The following is a 22641-nucleotide window of genomic DNA, read 5'->3' as shown; positions in this document are numbered from 1 at the left end:
TAGCATCAACGCTTTCACCGAGTATAAACATTGGGGGTTTCCAGTTACCAGAATCTGTCCCTCAAAATAGCACTGTTTAAAGGGTAAGCCATCCCAGAATTGATATTTAAATTTTGTGTGTACACTGAAAACACCTACCAAATCCATTATAACCCTCCCCATAACCCCTCCTCCTTCATTGTATTGACCTATTTTTATTTACCCTGCTATTGTCGGTTTTTTCCTATGCAGCAGCGAGCATAAGAGACATGGGACCACTGGCCATCAGAATGCTGATCAGAATAAATTATGCTCAAATGTGGGGGATACAGATGTAGGAGGCTCAGATATCAATATTCCTTCTAGGGTCCTACACAAAAAACAAACAAAACAAAAAAAGGCCAGTGTGTGGTATAAAATGCCCATCCACAAAAAAAGATATCAGTTTTGGGTGGACTGTCCCTTTAAAAATGAAAATTTGTTGCTCCGAGGAAACTCAGTTTAATGACGGAGGTCGATCTGTGTTCCAGAGAAGCTCTACATATGGCCATTTGGTCTGTAGACAACGCTTGATGGGAGTGTCATCTGTTTGGAGTCTTGGGTCTTCAAATCCCATGACGGCTGTCCCTTCAATGTAGGTGACCTGACACAAAAGGATAGATGTTACAGTTTGGTCAAGAGCCATATTAAAAAAACATAACACAACCATATTGACTTACATTGTAGGAAATATGTTCTATGCAAGGGCACTGTTTTGACTTAATTGGCCCCAGTACCATGATGTACCCTTTTCCTAAGTTCCTTCAGATAGGCTTTACATTTCACATTTAGATCTCCTTCTCCTGAATTACTTCCATACTTTAGGGTCAGGAGGTTTCTCAGTAGAAGTCTCCTGAGAATTTTCTGACACACAAATCAGAGTTTAGGCAGAGCAGGAGATCTAGAGCTGACAATTATTTCACAGACATCAGATAACTGTCTTCTAATCCAACCAGTAGTGATCAGATATGGAATCCCCTGACGTGTGCAAGGATTGAGGGAAGGCCTGAGTACTGCAAATCGATCATCTTGACTTCTCTTCTGCTTCCCTGAGGCAGGGCCTCCTCTCTGACTAGCCATGCATGCTTAGATTTTTTCCTTTCAGCCCCATGGGCTAAAGAAAAGAAATCAATGGATTCTCTCATCCACACACAAAAACATAGATGGAGGAATCTACATTGTCAGCTATTGTCTTCAGAAAGCCATAGCACCCACACCTGTCTGAATACAAGAACGATGATTACATTGAGGAAGTGCAATATACTGGATATATCTCCCGCGCCAATGGATAAACCTATAAACTACAATTGACCAAAATAAGTAAATAAAAAATAAATAATAAAAAAATGTAAATGTATAAATAAATTAATGGTGAAATGCAGCTGCTATAGTAAAGTGCAAGTGACTGTGTGTGAAGTAACCTTTATAGAGGATTACCTATAGAGCTTGCTTATTTGTTGAAATCCTAGGGTATAAATATTATAAATAATAAAAGAACAATCCTATAGTGTTAAAAAATCATTAAGGTGCATATAATTGTGCAAAAAACCACGTGATCAAGTATAAGTGATATACAAAAAATTTTTTCAAATGATTCACACTAAAGAATATATAAATTCATAGGAATATATAACAGAAAAAATCAAGTTCATAGATAGTGCATGAGGTATGTAAATACGCCCATAAATTTTCCATACAGTTCATGTGAAAAAGTGACTTCTTGTGGTAAAAGTTCAATTGTATTAAATAAATACAGTGCACAGTGAAAGTGCTCAGCAATGGGTTTTCCAATGACACAATGATTACATTGAATAGGATGCAGTCATAGTGGCCACTTACGACTCAAATTTCTGCTGAAGTGGCCAAAATTTGAGCCATTTATGACCAGCATAAAGCAGACCTTTCCCCACCCTTTTACTAAAAATTACATCAGCTCTGCATGCTGATATGAATTCATCTCACATTCATTAAACATTTTTGGCTTTTACTTTCAATTACTGTTTTTCCACTTCCTGGTTGAGTAAGGCACTGGTGATGTATCTGTGGCCTCCCAGATGCATTGTGGGAAGGCTATAACACCAGTGCCTTCCCCCTCAGATGATGTGCAGTGTCTCATATACCAGCAGGCAGGGGCAGAGCTCTAGGCTGGGATCCGGGAAGTAAAGGAAGATGGATTCACCTGCCCTTAGTGAAAAATGGCCCCATTTGGAGGAATAAAAATAAGGTATGCAAATAATAAAAAGCCTGCAATCATCTATAGATATCTGTTTGGAGATTGTCTTTGCTAAACATTTCTTATGGTGCCTTTGCTGTAATTTTTATGATAAGAGTGAACTTCCTCTCTAAGTGGGTGTGCTTAGTGTATAAACAGGTATGCTTAGCTAAAAAAGGCTTGTATGTTGTATGTATGTCCTGATCATCCAACAAAACAATTGCTCACATTTTGTGGCCAACATAAAAAGCTCAGACTGCTACACCGGCTGGGCACTGATAACTCTTCCCCCACAGAGGTAAGTACAGTACAGTGTGCCTGATCACTGCCACACCAGTCATATGATGATGCTATACTGCTCTGGTGACAGCATATATTATTTTTTTTTTTAATTGTAAAAAAAGAAAAAATGTTTAAAAAAGATATATATATATATATATTTTTTTTTAAAATACTGACACCAGTCAGTGTCCCTAATCCCTGTAACACAATCATATGGTGACACTGTACTGCTCTGACAGTATGTAAAAAAAGAAAAAAAAAACATTTTATTTCATTTTCCAAAAAATTGTGACAAAAAAATTACAATTTCAGAAAACTTGCCATGCCTCTTACAAAATACCTTGGGACGGTCTACTTTCCAAAAAGGGGTCATTTGGGGGATATTGGTACTGTCCTGGCATTTTAGAGCCTCAAGAGATGAAATAGGCCATCAGTACATTAGGAGTGATCAATTTTCAAAGAAATATTACCATAGTTTGTAGACTCTATAACTTTCACATAGACTAAATAATAAACACTGAATTGGGTTATTTTTACCAAAGAAATGTAGCAGTAGACATTTTTGCCTAAATGTATAAAAAAAAAAAAAAAATTGTTTGCAAAATTTTATAACAAAAACGAAAGGTGTTTTCTTTTTTTTTCTTTAAATGTCAGTATTTTTTCATTTATATAGCAAAAAATAAAAAACCCAGTGATGGTTAAGTACCACCCAAAAAAACTATTTGTGTGAAAAAAAAAAATGATCTAAATTTAATTTAAGTAAAGCATTGCATGGCTGAGCAATTGGCAGTTAAAGTAGTGCAGTGCTGAATAGCAAAAAATTGGATTTTTGTCTTACCGTAAAATCCTTTTCTCTGATGTTCATTGACAGACACAGCTTCTGATCTTCTTAACCATTCCCAGGGGGTATGCACTCAGTTTTGTTACAAGCAGTGTCAGAAGAAATCCAACTCCACAGAGGGGTGGGTGCTGTGTCCCTCAAATAACATCAGAGAAATGGATTTTACGATACGACAAAAATCCCATTTTCTTTTTCGTTCATTGACGGACACAGCTCCTGATCTTCGTAACCATTGGGACGTTCCGAAGCAGTGTTAAACATAAGGGGTGGGAACAGCAGAAAAAAAAGGCTAAACCATAGCCAACCAAGAACAACTGGAGCTCACCTTAAAGCGGTAGTATCCCGCTTTTTGACACTTTTACCTACAGGTAAGCCTATAATAAGGCTTACCTGTAGGTACAAATAATATCTCCTAAACCGGCACGGTTTAGGAGATATTTACAGTGCATGCAGCCGCTCGCGCGAGCGGCGCATGCGCTCTGAAGGTCCGGGGGACCTTCAATTAAGTTGCCGGGAGCTTGCCGGAAAAATCACTCCAGCGCGCATGCGCGGGAGTGACGTCATCGCGGCTCCGGCCAATCAGCGCGCCGGAGCCGCCGAACCCGGAAGAGACGACGAGGGACCATGGCAGCACCCGCAGCGATGTCCGGGGGTCCGTGTCGGGGCTTCGTTTTAAGGTAAGTTACACATAATGGGCTAGTATGCGATGCATACTAGCTCATTATGCCTTTGTCTTGCAGGTTTTTTTTTTTTATAGAGTTTACAACCGCTTTAAAAAAACAATACACCCTCAAAGAGGACCAGGTCCTCTTAACAGCAGCCTGCAAAACCTTGCCATCAAAGGAAGGATCTATCTGGAAATGGTCGCAGCAGAAGTGGACAACCCCTTCGGAGGTCCGTCCGTGAGCACAAATAGCGAGTCTGACTTCCTAAAAGACTCCGTAGCTGCCAGGTACACCCTAACTGCCCGAACCACATTCAAGGATAGCAAGGCAATTTCCTTAGGATGTTTTGGCCTGGGACAGTTAACCTGAGGAAGGAACGATTGACAGGGGCAAAGAACCACCTCATCTCTGTGAACCACCAAGTAAGGTGAACAAGACAAGACAATGCCGCCAGCTCCGACAACCTGCGCACAGAAGTGATTGCCACCAAAAAGGCCACCTTTTGGGATAACATAAGCAGGGGAACCTTCCTAAGATTTAAAAAAAAAAAAAAAGGTTTCTGGAGGACTGAAAGCACCAAATTGAGGTCCCAAGGTGGCAATGGAGACCGCACCGGAGGAGCCAAGTGTTGAACTCCCTTGATAAATGTACGCACCAAGAAAAGTGCGGCTGTGGCATCTGCCAGAGGATCCTGAGACCGTGCAACAAACTTCTGCACCTTCCTGTTGAGACGAGAGGCCAATAGGTCCACCTAGGAAGTACCCCACCGGAGGCATAACTGGTGAAACAACTCCGGAAAAAGTCTTGGCAGAAGCTGGAGAGGGGGGGAAGGCGTAAATCAGACTACGTCTGTGGGGTTCGCCAGAGAATTCCGTGACCGAGCCACAAACCTCTTCACCTTTCTGTTGAGCCAAGATGCCAACAGATCCTCCTCAGGGGGTGCCCCACCGCAGACACAACTGATGAAACACCTCCAAAAGAAGGGACCACTCTCCTGGGTCCAACGCCTGTCAACTGAGGTAATCCGCCTGCCAATTTTCCACCCCGGAATGTGTACAACAGAGAGGGCTGGACCAAAACCTTCAGCCCACCTTAGATTGCCGGCTACTTCCTGAGCACCCAGGACACTTCTTGTGGCCCCTTGGTGATTGACAAAGGCCACAGTCACACCGGACACCCTTGAAGACAATCCGTCCAATGATCCAGATGAAGTCTGATCGCTCGGAGCGCCAGTACATTGATCGGCAGTCTGGACTCTTCCAGTGTTCAGACCCCTGAGCAGAATCTTTCCCGAGGACGCCTCCCCACCCAGACAGGCTGGCAAGGAGGAGAAAGGATTTGCCCTGACAAAGTGCTGGAGAACAAAGCCACCAGATCAGGGACCCTCTCGTACCCCGGCTAAGCTGGATTCTATTGTCTATAGACTGTGGATTCTTGTCCCTTTAACCACAATCTCTCTTTGCAGAGATCTCGTGTGGAACTGCGAAAAATGGAACCGCCTCCAAGGTAGACACTAATGCCCAGTACACACGATCCGAAAATCGGGCGACGTTCCATCCGTTATTTTTCGTATTCTAGCAGCTCTCAATAATATTCGCTTAAAGGGAGAGGTTACTCATGATACGAATTTTCTCGGACGATAATTCTTAGCTTCCGGTATGCGTAACCACGCTGTAGCGTGTGAGGGGAAAATGATGTCTACTGCTCATGCGCTGTCTACTGCTCACCATTTTTTTCGGACGAACAACATACTGATAATACGATTATCGTACGATGTGTTATAATACGATCAAAATTTTTATGCTTGCACGACCGGATAATATCGGGTGAACTGTTGTGATCGCCTCTCGTAAGCTGTGTACTAACGATCCGATTATCGTCCGATCCTTTCACAAGCGTTAATTTTCGTCCGATTTTATTTTCGGATCGTGTGTACGGGCCATAACAAACCCAGCACCCGCATGTAAGTCCGAAGTGATGACCGTCTGCTGGACAACAGAAGCTGAATTGCTTTCTGCAGTTTCTGGAGTTTTTCAGAGGAAGGAACACTCTGGCTAAGGCCAAGTCCAGAGTCAGACCCAGATAGTCCAGATTTGTGGAGGGTACCAGAGCAGACTTCTGAAGGTTCAGAATTCAACCAAACTTCCTCAGAGTTCACAAAGTAATCTCCAAGTTGTCCACCAGAGCAGAGTAAGCGCTGGTGACCAACACATATTGGAATGTGAAGGTAAGCATCCTTGATGTCGATAGAAAGAAGAAGGTCCCCCTGATGCAGGGATGCCACTACCGCGCGAATGGACTCCATTTGGAACTTCTGCACCCGCACAAAGCAGTTCAGCCCCTTGAGGTCCAGAATTGGACGCACCTTGCCCTCCTTCCAGGGGACTGTAAACAGGTTTGAATAAAACCCCTGAAAACGTTCCGAAGTTGGAACCGGAACAATCACTCCTTGGCTCAGTAAGTCTTACGTTGCTCCAAAAGAGACTCTGTAAGCTGCCTGACAACAGGCGCAAGTTGGAAGGAAAAAACCTTTCCAGAGGGTAAGGACGAAACTCCATCTTGTACCCAGACCGTATGACTTTGTGGAACCACTTGTCCTGTCCTAGGGAGGTTCACAGGTCCAGAAACAAACAAAGACGTCCTCCCACCACAGATACGGATGAGGGCGCCTTGTCCGCAGGTCTGGAGAAGCCCATTCTGGGCTTGCCAGACCAGATTCTTAATCCCTTGTCTTGAGACCCTGAGGGACAAAAAAACTTCTTATGAGCAAAGAAGGATGGATCACGGCTCCTACTAGCCTGCGGAAGAAAGCTACTCTTCCCCTATGTGAGACCCTTAATGATGTCATCCAGAGAAGCTCCAAACAGGCGATTCCCCTAGGAAGGTGAGATCAGGTAAAGCCTTCTTAGAAGTCTGGTCCGCAGACTGGCATTTAAGCCAAATAACACTCCTAAGGACCCCTGCGGAGACAGACAGCCTCGCAATCAGAGCATCCACATCCAAAGAGGCATCACAGACAAACTGCAGCCCCTTGACCAACTGGTCTGCCAGCTCAGCAAAGGCAGGGGGAAGCTGCTCCCCCTCCAGGTCCTGGGGTAAAAGCTTGGCCAACTCTGCAAGAGTTTGCGACACCAGGGCAATAGTAAAAACTGGCTAAGTGCCGAACCAGCCACAGTGTACATTTGGCAGGCCACAGCCTCCACCTTCCTGTCAGTCGGGTCCTTAAAGGCCGGAGATTTCTCAACTGGAATCATGGTTGCTTTGTTTAACCTAGAAACCGGAGAGTGCACCACAGGTGGGACAGTCCACTTTTTAAGTAGGGAGTCCTCATAAGGATACCGCATAGCAAAACGCTTAGGAACCACAAGGGGGCGTTTTGGACAACCCCACTGTTTAGCGACAATTTTGTCAAAGTAAGAGGGAAAGGGGAACACCTTGCCGCTGTGGAGGACTTGTGGGTGCCAAAAGGGACCAATGCCTCCAACACGACAACAGCCACATCCTCCATTTTTAAAGTCTAACGCTTAGATACAATCAGTGCATCCACCAGTGCCTTTTCATGCACGGCTACAGGAGCAGAGGAATCATCCTCACTATCTGAAAAATCAGGGTGCGTGGACACAGACCAAGCAGGGTGACTCGGGTCCATGGCAGCAGAATCAGATTCAGGATCTGATGAGACAGATGAGAAAGGTGAAGGCGGGGGGCGCTTTTTGCTAGCCCACTTCCCCAGGACCAAATCCACCTTGGAAACCAAAGACTCCAGGCTGTCAGTGCAGTAAGGGATTATTGGAACCCAGAGGGCCTGGCAGCCTCAGAGGTGATCAGGTGGGAAAATGTGCTCCAGGGACTGCATGAGTGAAAATGAGGGACCACCGCCAGGCACAGAGCACCAACTAATCCTATAGCAGAGAGGCAGAGGACCCCACCAGACTCACCACCCACTGATCAGGCACCACAGCACCAGGCTATCTGCACACACATGCAGCGATCAGGAAGAGAACGATCTAGGAGTCAGTACCAGGGGATAAGGAGGGGCTCCCACTGCTTAAATCAACGCCCATATATGCTTCAAAGTCTTGGCCGTGAATGAGAAACCACTAGAAAATGGCCACTGAGGCTACACGAACATGGCCGCCGAGTCTACAGCACACAGGCTACAAGAAAATGGAGGCATCATGTGGCTCCCAGGGGCCCAGGAGGGGTCACAAGAGCCCCGAAAACAACACCAGAAGAAAAGGGGGCCCTGGCAGGAACCCCCACCAGGTACAGCCCCCTCCCAAAAGCTGATTGTCTGGTTGCTGGCGGCGTGAACCCCCCCCCCCCACGCAAGCCTGAAAAGGTGGGAAGGGGGGGGGGCAGATGAGGGGGGAAGTGTCCGCAGGGACCACCGAGAGAGGGGGGATGCTGCATGGGAAGGAGGAGAACCCGGGGGTCCGACTGTCCCAGGGAGGGGCCCACATTCACCCCAAAACCCTCTAGGGGAAGAGGGGGGACAGCTACTTACTATACCAGGAACAGGGTGGGCATGGCTCAAGACAGAACATCCTCTCCATCGAAATGGGGGGCTGTCGGCCAGGAGGAACGCTGCGACTCAGACAGAGGCAAGGTTGTATGTGACCTCGTGAGATGTTTAACTCGCAGGCCAGGCCCCGTCCAGTGGGGCTGTTGCAGCCAACCTAGCATGGAGCTGAGGTCTGCGCGTTCTAGCCATACTGTGGTGACCACTGGGTCCAGTCCAGCAGGTGATTGTAGATTCTCCCAGGAAAAATCCATAAAAATCGAAAAAATTGCCAGGAAATAAGATCACAGCAGGGAACTAGGTCCTTACTCCAGACTAGGCAGAACAAAACTTAGTGCCTATAGCTGAGAGTGGAAGTATACCCCCTGGGATTGCCCAAAGGCGTAGCCAAGCTTTTTTTCTGCCTAGTGTCCTACTCCTGTAGGGGGCAGTATAACCCAATGGTTAAGAAGATCAGGAGCTGTGTCTGTCAATGAACGAAAGAGAAAATGTCCTGGTCATGAAGGAGGTAAAACCTTCCGCAGGCCAAGTGATTAAGTGTATGTCTGGGCATAACAAAAATATATTCAGTACATCTCTGAAATACACACACATTTTCCCATGTTATGTATTTTTAAAAACACTGCAAAGTACAAACAAGAACCTGTTGAACTTACCAGAAATTCAGGGAGCTAGCAATGTTTTTTTTTTTGCATTGAAATGTGTCATCTATTAGCCCTACTCGACTGGACTACAAAACACCTCATGTTATGGAGGGGGAGGGGGCTTCTGTAGTCCAGCAGCGAGTTTTGGGCACTGTTGACACCACTTTGGATTTCAGAGATGTCCGCTGAAACCGGCTATTAGGAGCTCTTCTCTTGACTTCGAACTGGATCACCGGGTGTTTTTCTGTGCAGCTTTTGAACACCACAAACATGGAGAAATATGCATGTATTGCAGAGATGTACGGTTTTGGTTTTTTAATTTTGCCCATACATACACTTTCATTTACTTCTACTTGATGACTGTGAGAACACAGTAAAATGATAGCTTCATTCTGATGTCACAAGTGCAGAGACCCCACAATTTAATAATTCTTCCATTATTATATTATTCTGCTCTGCTTCATGGAACACATTACTGGACTTTTTTAAAAAAAGTTTTTAATGAAGCCTTAAACTAGAAGATGACGTTCAGCCATTGGCTTGACATGAAATGTCCCATCACAGTCACACCCTTGCTGGTCCTTATTTATTTTTTCCTGCGACCATGGAGACAGCATCACATCATTATTTACAAGCTGGAATTCTGAGCGGCAAGTCTTCTTTGAAGAGATTTCGCAGTAACCAGAGCCAGTAATTCAACAAACAAGGTTAAGCAAAACTAATGCGCATGGAAGTTTCCCCAAAAAAGGTACGAGAGTACATGATGTCTTGAATTTACTGCTAGAGTTTCAGTAGAGATAATCAAATTCTAAATTTTAACTTTAATTTAGAAGGGGAGCAGTAAGGCATTTCTTTATGCCATCTTGCATTACCCGATACAATAACATTATGTCTTGAACCTAAAAGGATATGAAATTTAGGTTACATTTAATTAAAATGTAAGTTACATTTATTTATAGCCATTTTTCCTACGTTTTAGATTAATAGAGTAGGGAAAGATTAGATCCACTGGCAGTTTTGCTGTAGGTGCCCCTGCAACGTAGAAGTCCCAAAAAAGCAGTCTGGAGAATATCAACACCAAAATATGATTATTTTGACTGCTCGTGTACACTTATTTGGCTGTCTGGGCTTGACAGTAGATGCTTTGCAGCCCCTATTGGGTTTCTTACAGCAACTCCGAGAGTCTTCAATGTGACTTCACCTACGTTTTTGATGTGCGCATTATGCACTATGCTGCCCTTTATTACATTTTATTGTATCTTAACCTGTTCTCCGGTCTGCCTTTTGAGATGCTCCTTTCCATGGGTGCGTATATATTCATATCCCTAAAGGTTTTAAATGTTGTCATCGTTATCGGTTGGTGACTTAGCTATACATAGGGTGGAGGGCTGTATCGTCACGCTGCTCGGTCTGCACTGCAGGCGGCCAAGCAATCTATATAATAATCTGTCTAGCAAAGTTTTTATCATCCAAATGTAAGTGCAACCATTTAGGTTTTAAATAAATGTTTAAAAAGGTAATGCACTATTGGCTGCTTTGTTTCCTATTTGAACTCCATCTGGTTTTTCTGGTGCTATTGCGGAGAGTCGGTGGCTGAGGCTGGAAGCTACTGCCGGATCCCGGCGTGGTGCAGGAGTGGCGTTTTTGTCCTTTGTTCGAAGTGATACTTGCTGTATTGATGAACATCCCACAATTTGGCTATCAAAGCTATGTTTCTAAGAAAAAAATATCACGGGAAGAAGGAATCCAGCACCTGCACTTTATTAATCACTAATGGAATATTATTGTTGAGCACTTTTCACTATTTTGGAAAAAGCAAGAAAAAAACAACAGAATTTTGGACTTTGTTGCACTTTATTTATTTATATCACGAGATGAACTTGAAATTATATATATATATATATTTTTTTTAAGCTTCTGATTCCTATGATATTATTGAGATTACACTTGTATTTATTGTTTGCACACATTTTTGCACATTTGCACAATTTTTTAGCAAGCGCTGTAGATAGCCCCTACCAGGACTACTTTTTTCATATACATTTTTACACTACTGCTGCTGCTAACAATCACAGTTTGTCACAATATTTTATAATTTTACTATTTAAATTATAAACTCCTAGGCGCGGGGAGTACACCTCTTTAAGTGTTACTTTTTATGCATATGTTTCTAAGAGCCCATTGATACTCTGTATCTGGTAAGCAGCTACCTTATTGTGTGCACACAGGGGATCTGCATGCAGCACTCGAGGGGTTAAATAAGTGAATTACCTTTACCCTGATTGTAGTCTGAAATCCTATGGACTTAACTGAAGATTTCCCATTCCAAGAGGTTTTTCACTGTGGACTTTTTTCACCTCACTCACTTTATTTCTTTTATCACTCTGGTCTAAATGAAAATACGTTGTTTTTGCAACAATTTTCTCATATGTGCGTATAACATTTATTTTTATGCTTTTTAGCACTCTATGATTAGTTTTTGTGTCACTATATAGTTTATGCATTTGATCACTTTTTTATTAGCACACCTCCACATATCAGTTTATTTTTAATTCCAAAGGTTCAGGAATTGAGGTGCTGCTTTGACTATTCGGGTTTAGCGCATCTACACATCTACCTATACATACGAGTTGCAGACCATTATTAAATTGCACTATGATTTTTGCAACCATTTGAATGCTCTCTGTTGATTCTTTTTCATGTGTGCATTTTTGTAAATTTTTGTTCTGTGTTATTCAAGATTTTATAAAAAAAAAAATATCAACACCAAAAAACAGGGTCATCCTCCCCCAAAGTGTATCTTGCGGGAAAATCTTAGTGTCCCCAAGGAATAAAGGTGTACTGTTTAAAATAATAAGGCTATCACCATATTTCCTTCAGGCTGGTACATCCACAAGGTGAATCACCCAATGGAAACAGCCACAGAAAGTCTCATAATGCAGAAAAAAAAGTGTTCACATTAACTGGTAAATCACAATTAATGTCAACATATATTGATGCCCATAAAATAAGGCTCCTTACGTGCTGACCCAATGGCCCCATGGTGTGCAGTTGTGCCACTATGACCTGCCCAAAAGGGTGGCCAGTTCAATGGGGGAAGTCCAACAGAAGTATCTATGCTAAGTGTAGATGCTGGACCACTGGGAAAAAAACATACCAGTACACAGTCTGTCACTGGAAGGGACGCATTGTCAGTACTTAACCACTTGCCTACTGGGCACTTAAACACCCTTCCCGTCCAGGCCAATTTTCAGCTTTCAGCGCTGTCACACTTTGACTGACAATTGCGCGGTCATGCTACACTGTACCCATATGAAATTTTTATCATTTTTTTCACACAAATAGAGCTTTCTTTTGGTGGTATTTAATCATCTCTGGGTTTTTTACAAAAAAAAAGAATAAAGACAGAAAATTTTGAAAAAAAAAAAAGTTTTTCTTATTTTCTGCGAGTAAATTCTGCCCCTGCCCCTACAATGTAGACTTCACCCTCTATTTTTACTGGAGACCGCTGTCGCTGGTACAGAAGGTGAATGAAAATCTAAAGTGTTATATTTACCACCAGAACAGGAATAGAGGATAAACATTTGAAGGGGACACCTCTTCTGTGGACATTTATGCGTGCAACCAAAAAAGTAGGCAGTTACCTCCCCACACCTTCAAACCCAACACAGCGATTGGAGAGAGATTGAACACATGCCGCAGCAAAGCGCCTGTTGCTTTCTGTGCGCAATACCGCCACCAAATTCAACCCATTCAAGTGAATAGGCTGCAAAACATTTGGCGTTGGGAGCTTTTAGTGTTAAAACAGAGACTGAGGTGGCAAAATATCACCTTATAAATAAAGTGACCGCTGTTCAGAGAGATGGCAAGGGCTGCTGCAAATGTAAAGGAGCCCTAAGAGAGGAACGCTTTGTATTAATTTTCTCTTATTTCTTGCATCTCTGGGACAGCCACTGAATGACACCTGCCCAGAAGGGCACACAGTGGAAAAGTAACTGTAAGGGGTTTTAATGCTGGAAACACACTGCGAATTTCAGCTAGCTCCTGATGAACTGGGCAAATTTCACTTAGTTGGGAGGCTCTGTTGGCCCCCTCCTGTCCAAAACCCTTCTAATGAAAAATCAAAGGAGCTGGGAGAATTTTTTTTTATCTAAACCTCCAATCAGATGCAGCTGCTGGTAGTTTCATGTGAAAGTCACAGGTAGATTCCTCTATTTGCAATGTTAGCATGGATGGAATAATTTGTTAAGCATGCAGGGTAAATGAAAAAAATGGATTTTTGTAAGAACTTACCGTAAAATCCTTTTCTCTTAAGCTCATTGACAGACGTAGTCTTCTTGATTCTCAAGAGCTGGGTTATGTTGTCTCCGCAGGAGTAGGACTAGGCAGAATGACAAAACGTTCTGGCTCCACCCTAGGGGCAGTCCCTGAGGGTATATCCTCCCTCTCTCTGCTACAGGGAATCAGTTCTGTTTAAAGCAGTACAGAGAATTTAACCCAACCCAACTCAATGATAGAGGGGCGGGTACTACGTCTGTCAATGAGCTTAAGAGAAAAGGATTTTACGGTAAGTTCTTACAAAAATCCATTTTTCTCTATCGCTCATTGACAGACGTAGTCTTCTTGATTCTCAAGAGCTGGGACATCCAGAAGCAGTGCCACAAATGAGGGGTGGGATTGACAAAATCAAATCCAATCTAGAAGGCCCAACCGGTGCCAAACTAGAAGTTTTAAAGGCTCATTATAAACAAAGAATGAGGCTAAAGAAAAAATTTTCCAACGGAAAAAAACCCTCGAGGTAGACCACTGGTCTCCTCAAATTGTGGCCTTCAAAACCTTGCGGCCAAATGAGGCATCAGACGATGCCATTACATCAACTTTATAATGTTTAGAGAAGGTATGCACCGACGACCAGGTAGCCGCCTTGCACACCTGGACCACTGACGCCTGATGGCGAAAGGCCCATGACGCACTAAGTGCCCGAGTGGAGTGCGCCTTAACAGGGAACGGGGGCTCCCGACCTTTAATAGAATAAGCCTGCACTACCGTCTGTCTGATCCATCTGGAAATGGTCGCGGCAGATGCAGGCAACCCCTTTTTGGGTCCATCTGGGATCACAAAAAGTGAATCCGTCTTGCGAAACGAGTCTGTCGTTTTCAAGTATACCCTGATCGCCCGGACCACATCCAAGGAGTGCAAAGCAAATTCCCGAGGATGACTGGGCTTAGGACACAGGGAAGGTAATACAATTTCTTCATTCAGATGAAATTCTGAAACCACTTTTGGTAGGAAGGATGGATTCGGACGAAGAACCACCTTATCTCTATGAACCACCAGATATGGTGAACGACAAGATAATGCGGCCAGTTCTGACACCCTGCGTGCAGAAGTAATAGCCACCAAGAAGGCCACCTTCTGGGACAACGTGGGTAGAGGAATCTCCCTAATATCTTCAAAGGGAGGTTTCTGAAGAACCGACAATACTAAATTAAGATCCCAGGGGGGTAACGGCGCATGCACTGGCGGAGCCAGATGTCGCACCCCCTGGATGAAGTTCCGCACCAAGGAATGAGTAGCCAAAGGCTTCTGAAAGAAGATGGCTAATGCTGAGACCTGACCCTTGATAGTACTCAAGGCCAGTTTCTGCTCAACCCCTTGTTGCAGAAAAGCCAATATTCGACTAATCGGATAAGACCGAGGACGGAACCCCAAAGGTTCACTCCATGCAATGTAGGACTTCCATGTGTGATGATAAATCTTTCTGGAAGTCGCTTTCCTTGCTACAACTAGAGTAGGAATAACTGAAGCTGACAAACCTTTGTCCTTCAGCACCTGGGTCTCAATAGCCAGGCCGTTAAAGCCAGCGATCGTAAAGCAGGATGGAAGATCGGTCCCTGAGACAGTAGATCCTCCCTGAGAGGAAGTCTCCATGGGACGTCCGCCACCAGTCTGACCATGTCGGCGTACCAAGCTCGACGAGGCCAGTCCGGAGCTACCAGGATTACTGGGATTCCTTCCTCCTCTACCCTGCGAAGAAGTCTTGGCAGTAACGCGAGAGGAGGGAAGGCATATATTAGCTGGTATTGCCCCCACGGGGTGATCAGTGCGTCTGCGGTTTCTGCTAGAGGATCGCGGGAGCGAGCCACGAATCTCTGAACTTTCCTGTTGAATCGTGATGCCAACAGATCCACATCCGGGGTGCCCCACCGTAGGCACAACTGGTGGAAAACGTCTGGATGGAGGGACCATTCCCCCTGATCCAGGGTCTGACGGCTGAGATAATCTGCCTGCCAATTCTCCACCCCCGGAATGAACACCGCAGAGATTGCTGGAACAAATCGTTCCGCCCAGCGAAGAATGCAAGCCACTTCTTTGGCCGCTCGGACACTCTTGGTGCCCCCCTGATGATTGACATAAGCCACGGCCGTGGCATTGTCCGACTGGATCCGAACCGGGCTGCCCTGGAGCTGCTCGGTCCAGTGAATCAGACAAAGTCTGATCGCTCTCAGTTCCAATACATTTATCGGTAATCTGGATTCTTCCGGGGACCAAAGTCCCTGGACAGATAACTGACCAAGAATTCCTCCCCATCCGGATAGACTGGCATCCGTGGTCACTATCGTCCAATATATTGGCAGAAAAGACTTTCCCTGGCTGAGCATTGGAGACCGAAGCCACCAAACCAGAGACTCTCTGGTCTGTTTGCTCAATCGTATCTGATTGTCCAGGGATTCCGGATCCCGATTCCATCTGAGAAGAATCTCTTGCTGAAGAATTCGGGTATGGGACTGGGCAAATGGGACTGCTTCGAATGAAGCCACCATCAACCCCAGAACCCTCATGCAAGTCCGAAGGGAAGACCAGCTGTTGGACAGTAACAACTGGACTGCTGATTGAATCTTTCGGAGTTTCCCTACCGGAAGGAAAACTCTCGTCCTGACTGTGTCTAGAATTAGACCCAGATATTCGAGCCTCTGGGTGGGAACCAGAAATGACTTTTGCTGGTTCACCAGCCACCCGAATTCCTGTAAAGAAATCATAGTAATTTCTATGTTTTGTAGCAAGGTCTGAGGAGACTCTGCATGAAGCAGAAGATCGTCTAGGTAACCAAGGATCGATATACCTCTTTGGCGCAGAAGTGCCAACATTGGGGCCAACACCTTTGTGAAGACCCGCGGAGCCGTGGCGAGACCGAAAGGTAACGCCACAAACTGATAGTGGTTCTCCTCTACGGAAAAGCGTAGAAAACGCTGATGTCCTGCGAAAATGGGAATGTGAAGATAGGCGTCCTTGATGTCTATGGACGCTAGGACATCCCCTGGATGCAGGAAGGCTGCTACCGTGCGAATGGACTCCATTCTGAATCTTCTTATGTTGACGAAAGAATTGAGTGCTCTTAAGTCCAGAATTGGACGCACTTTGCCCTCTTTCCTGGGTATTGTAAACAGGTTTGAATAAAACCCTTGAAACCGTTCTGTCCAAGGAACGTGGACTACCACTCCTTGTTGTAGTAGATCTGTGACTGCTCTCCGCAGATCTTCTAGACGATCCGGAGATAGTCGGATATTGGAAGGGAAGAATCGCGCCGGTGGGAGAGATCGAAACTCGATCTTGTACCCTGACTTTATGACTTCGCAAACCCATTTGTCCGGGATTCTGGAAAGCCATGGATCCGGGAACCGGCGAAGACGTCCCCCCACCCCAGTTATGGGTGGGGGCGCACCTTCAGGCTTTGGATGGTTTATCTTCAGGTCTGGAGGGGGCGGGCTTTTGCTTGCCCGACCAACGACCCCTGACGCCTCCTGTAGGAGCTGGACGAAAAAACCTCTTGTGAGCAGAAAAAGAAGGCCCTCGTCTTTGACGAGTTCCTCTACCTTTAAAATTTTGCGGTAAAAAGGTGCTTTTTCCACCGGTGAGATCCTTAATGATCTCATCTAAGTTGGCTCCAAATAGACGCTCTCCTGAAAAGGGGATATTAGCCAATGCTTTTTTGGAACCTTGGTCGGCTAACCAACCTTTTAGCCACAGTGTACGCCTGAGAACCACTGCTGAGACTGATGCTCGCGCCATTAATGGAGTGGCGTCTAACGCCGCATCACATACAAACTGTAACCCCTGTATCATTTGTTCCAACAAATCTGATACCGCCTGAGGGACTTCTTCTAAGTCCCGGCGTAACCACTTGGTCCATTCAGTTACAGCCTGCGAAACCAGACCAATAGCAATTATTGGCCTGAAAGCTGATCCAATCAAGGAAAACATGGTGCGAGACATAGCTTCTATCTTGCGATCCACTGGATCTTTAAAAGACGGAGCGTCTTCTAAAGGAATAACCGTGGCTTTATTCAATCTAGCAATAGGTGAATCCACCACAGGTGGTTCTGTCCATTTCTTAATAAGGGTTTCCTCAAACGGATAACGCCTGTCAATGCGTTTAGAAATATTAAAAGTGCGTTTTGGCAGACGCCATTCTTCATCGATTGGATTGCCAAAACATTTGGGCAATGGAAAAACCTTTGCCACTTTGATGCGCTTTTTAGTCCCAAAAGGGATCTCAGTTTCAGCTATTTCTGATGGAATACCCTGTAACCTTAAAGTCTCTTGAACAGATACAATGAGTGCGTTTACCAACGCTTCCTCTCGGGCTATGGCGGATGCCGAAACATCCTCCTCACTGTCTGAAGAGACAGGACCCGAGACACCAATACCAGATGAAGTACCTGCAACTGCAGAAATAGGCTCAGAGTCTGAATCCGAGGTTTCAGATAATAAGGGGTTAGGCGGGGGTCGCTTTCTTGCGCCCTGTCCCTGACAAGCCACTTCCACCCGGGACACAAAAGTTTCCATAATAGCTGACAAAGATTCAATTGTCAATGGGGTGCTGGAGGATCCCGCAGACCCCTCGAGGGGATCCGGAGGAGATACATGAGTGGCAGGGTCCATGTTAATACAGGACACCTTTGCCAGCAAAAACAAAAAAAAAACTTCTTCTTTTTTTTTTTTTTTTTGTGTGTCTCCCCCTAGCGCAATAGCGCCCCTCAGAGTACCTGCTTCTCGATCCCAGAGAGAGAGAGAGAGGGACCCCCAAGGCTCACCAACCGATGCAGTGCAGTTTCCAACAAACTGCAGCCAGCGTCTGTCTTACACAGACTGGAAGGAGCTGTTTGCTTTTTCCCGGGCAGAAGGCGTGGCTCCGCCCCCTGTGTACGCCTTCCGGCGTTCCCAGCCCTCCACGAGGAAGCTGGGCTCACAAAACATGGCCGCCCCCATAGAAGAGACATAAGACTCCAAAAACATGGCGGCCGGCGTGACCTGAGGACATACATGCATATGGTCTACGGCAAAATGGCGGCGGACCGCCGATATCGTCTTCCCAGCACATCCACCTGCACTCTGCTAAGAGGTGACATATGGATCTACAGAGATACACTGCACATAAGGTAGGATTATACCTCCTCTGTCTGCTGTAATGTTACAGTCTGCTGGATAGAGTGTTAGCTCTTGAACCAAGTCCACTTCCCACAAACACATGCTGTATTACAAGGGGGACTTGTAAGTATCAGATATATACTGACCATATATGGAGGGGCCCATAATATATACTGCCTCATAATGAGGAAAAAAGGGAACGTTTACTCACCATACCGAACCGACAGGCACCCTCTCTTCACAATACCCTCTCCACCGGGGTGGGGGTTTGTGGACGCCTCGACTCTCTGGTACCTGGCGTCCAAGCGAGACTTTTAACTCGCAAAGTCAGTCCCTTTACTGGGACTCCGTCGCGGCCGACTCAGCGCACCGGTCTGCACGCGCTTTTAGGCAGAAACCGGGGTGACCACTGGATTTCAACATCCAGCCCGTCGCCCGGCCCCGCATACTTACTTGAATATGTCGCGGCCGACCAAGCGCAATGCCATGGTCTGCACGCGCTCGTAGGCCGGCTGGGGTGACCACAAGTGTCGCCCAGTCCGGCATTTTTGCTTGAAGATCTCACAGGAAAAAAACACTGGAGAAAACTACCTAAAAAATGTCTTTTTCTTAAAGAAAAAAAGTCTTGCCAGGACCAAAAGATCCCAGCAAGGAGCTTAGGTCCTTACTCCTGACTAGACAGAAAAAAACTGATTCCCTGTAGCAGAGAGAGGGAGGATATACCCTCAGGGACTGCCCCTAGGGTGGAGCCAGAACGTTTTGTCATTCTGCCTAGTCCTACTCCTGCGGAGACAACATAACCCAGCTCTTGAGAATCAAGAAGACTACGTCTGTCAATGAGCGATAGAGAAATCAATCTATCTAGCAGCTTAAAGCAGCTCATAGATATTTTTTTTTTCACGCAACCAGTGGACTGAATTTAAGAAAAGAAAAAAAAAAAAAAACTGAATGTGTAGATGGGGGAATCCTCCCCGGTCAGGTATTGTATTCTGACAGCGGGGAGACTTTCCCCTCTGGCTGGATTTGGACCCATGTGTGGCCAGCTAAACTCTTCCGTGCGCTATCCAAAACTAAAAAGATGTTTTGGCTATACATACACTTTTAGTTGTATAAGCTGCTAAGTTTAAAAAATGTGTTTTATCTAAATTACTACAAAGGCTCAGATTTTTTTTTACATACATATAGCGAAATAACAGAACTTGTATGTCATACTTACTGGTCCTTTAAAATTATGTTTGAACTGACGAAAATTGAAAGTTGAAAGTGAAGCTATCCCATGCAGGATTAAAAAACAGGCGGACTTCAGGCCCCGTTCACATAGGGGCGATCCGACTTGGAGGGGCGACCTCCACGGACTTCATAACATTCAAGTCTATGGCGGCCACCTCCGGGTCGCCCCAAAGAAGCTCCGGACCCTTTTTCTAAGTCGGAGCGACTTGTGTCGCTCCTATTAGAACGGGTCCGCAGCTTCCCTATGGAAGGCGACCTACGGCGACCTGTGAGGCGACCAGGTCGCCTCACAGGTCGCCTTAGTGTAAACGGGGGCTCAATCTTGGTCCCACCTGATGTTTACAAACAAATAAAGAATCTTTCAACGAAAAGAACACCAAACCAACTTTGAAACCTGGAGGCAGATCAATTATGTTTTGGTGCTGCTTTGATTTGTAGGGCATGGGTGGACTTTGTGCAGGGCACAATACAATCTCAAAACGATCAAGGAATTTCCAGAGCAAAACCCAAAACTGGTGTCAAAAAGCTCTGCCTCCAGTGCAGGGTCCTTCATCAACGTGATGCACAAAACACACAGCTAAAAGCACCCAAGAATGACTAAGAACAAAACCCTGAACTATTCTGAAGTAGGCCTTCTATGAGCCCTTATCTGATTCCTATCAAACATCTATGGATACAGCTGAAACATGCAGTCTGGAGATGGAACCCTTCAAACCCGACATAGCTGGAGCAGTTTGCTCAGGAAGACTGGGCTAAATTATCTGTTGATAGGTGTAGAGGTCTCACTGGGTACTGAAAATATATATATATATATATATATATATATATATATATATATATATATTTTTTTTTTTTTTTTTTTCAGTAATTGCCTCCTAAGGTTGTGCAACAAAATTTAGGTTTTGGAAAGAGTGGAGAGGGATTAGAACACATGTCAAGTTTTTATTGCCACCTGTGCCCCTGTTAGGGAGATTCGCCACGTGCTCTCAACTCCTTTGGTCGACCATGGCGAAGCCTGTCCTGTTAACCCGCTTCATGGTCTTGGACACCGTGCTGCAGCTCAGTTTCAGGGTCTTGGCAATCATCTTATAGCCTAGGACATCTTTATGTAGAGCAACAATTCTTTTTTTCATATTCTCAGAGAGTTCTTTGCCATGAGGTGCCATGTTGAACTTCCAGTGACCAGTATGAGAGAGTGAGAGCGATAACACCAAATTTAACACACCTGCTCCCCATTCATACCTGAGACATTGTAACACTAACGAGTCACATGACATCGGGGAGGGATAATTGGTCCCAATATGGACATGTTCACTTAGGGGTGTACTCACTTTTGTTGCCAGCGGTTTAGACATTAATGGTTGTGTGTTGGGTTATTTTTAGGGGACAGCAAATTTACACAAATATACAAGCTGTGCACTCACTACTTATATTGTAGCAAAGTGTAATTTCTTCAGTGTTGTCACATGAAAAGGTATAATAAAATATTAAAAAAATGTGAGGGATGTACTCACTTTTGTTAGATACTGTGTGTATATATATATATATATATATATATATATATATATATATATATATATATATATATATATATATAAATATGAAAATTGTGTGCTTACAAAGTGGCATAGAGTGTATACAACCAACACAATAAATCATATAGTGATACTGAACCAGACAGTGGTGATAAAAAACAAAAAATAAATGCATCAAAAGTCCATTTAAAAAAGAAGTCTCTCAAAAGAATGCATTCTTTTGAGAGACTGCTTTTTTAAATGGACTTTTGATGCATTTTTTATGTTTTTTATCACCACTGTCTGGTTCAGTATCACTATATGATTTATTGTGTTGGTTGTATACACTCTATGCCACTTTGTAAGCACACAATTTTCATATTTATATATATATATATATATATATATATATATATATATACACACAGTATCTAACAAAAGTGAGTACATCCCTCACATTTTTTTAATATTTTATTATACCTTTTCATGCGCACTATTTCATTTTTTTTTACTGTTATTTTCACCTTTTCTAGTGCAGCTGCATATTATTTTGGTTAGAGCACCGTTGTTCATCTTTATTTACATATATATAAATACACTTTAATGATTTTAAAAAAAGCTAAACAGTAAAGTTAGCCCAATTTTTCGTATAATGTAAAGGATGATATTACGCCGAAAATCGTGATCTTTATTCTAAGCAAAAAAAATTGTGATTCTCCTTTTATCAAGAATCGTGCAGCTCTAACTGCAAGCATAGATTTTATCTTATTTCTGGAGTTTAGCTTTAGGTTGGGTACACACTTGAAACGGACGCATGCCGACAGCAGGGGTCCGGTGCATCCCTGTTCTCTGTTTCAGGGATAAATCAGGCACAAATTTTTGGCTGAATTCAGACCTGAAACTGAGTCAAAGACAAACAGGACCTCTGTGCAATTCGCTGCGCAGCCGCCCCCGAGATGTGTGAACCGGCTCCATAGAGAGCCAGTCACAGTCTCCTGTCATGCAAATAGGATGTGGGGAAACCCGCATCCATTTCGCAAAAGTGTGAACCCAGCATTAAAGAGGAAGTAAACCCTCCTCTACAACTTGTACCTATAGGTAAGCCTATGACAAGGCTTACCTATAGGTACTGTAAATATCTCCTAAACATGTACCGTTTAGGAGATATTTACCTTACATGCAGCCAGTGATGTCACTGGAGCATGCGCTCTGAAGGAACGGCCGCATGTGCCGTTCCTTCAGAGTCCCGTGACTGTCGGCTCTCGCGCGCGGGAGTGACGTCAC

The 22641-nt window shown here is 44.4% G+C and overlaps 1 protein-coding gene across 1 annotated transcript in view; it reads right to left on the bottom strand.

Annotated features, from left to right (window-relative positions):
* Window positions 1-352: 352 nt before the first annotated feature.
* The window catches only part of MINDY3 (MINDY lysine 48 deubiquitinase 3), a 255003-nt gene continuing 232714 nt past the window's right edge, over window positions 353-22641 (bottom strand). Inside the window, exon 16 of the mRNA XM_082257723.1 lies at window positions 353-622. Coding sequence (XP_082113849.1) covers window positions 476-622 — 147 coding nt within the window. The 3' untranslated portion in view covers window positions 353-475. The remainder of the gene's footprint in view (window positions 623-22641) is intronic.

The sequence above is a fragment of the Pelophylax lessonae genome (assembly GCF_965119305.1).
Source record: "Pelophylax lessonae genome assembly, chromosome: 5".
Lineage (NCBI taxonomy): Eukaryota > Metazoa > Chordata > Amphibia > Anura > Ranidae > Pelophylax > Pelophylax lessonae.
Note: the sequence above shows the minus strand (reverse complement) of the source record. Positions and strands in the feature narration are given on the sequence as shown.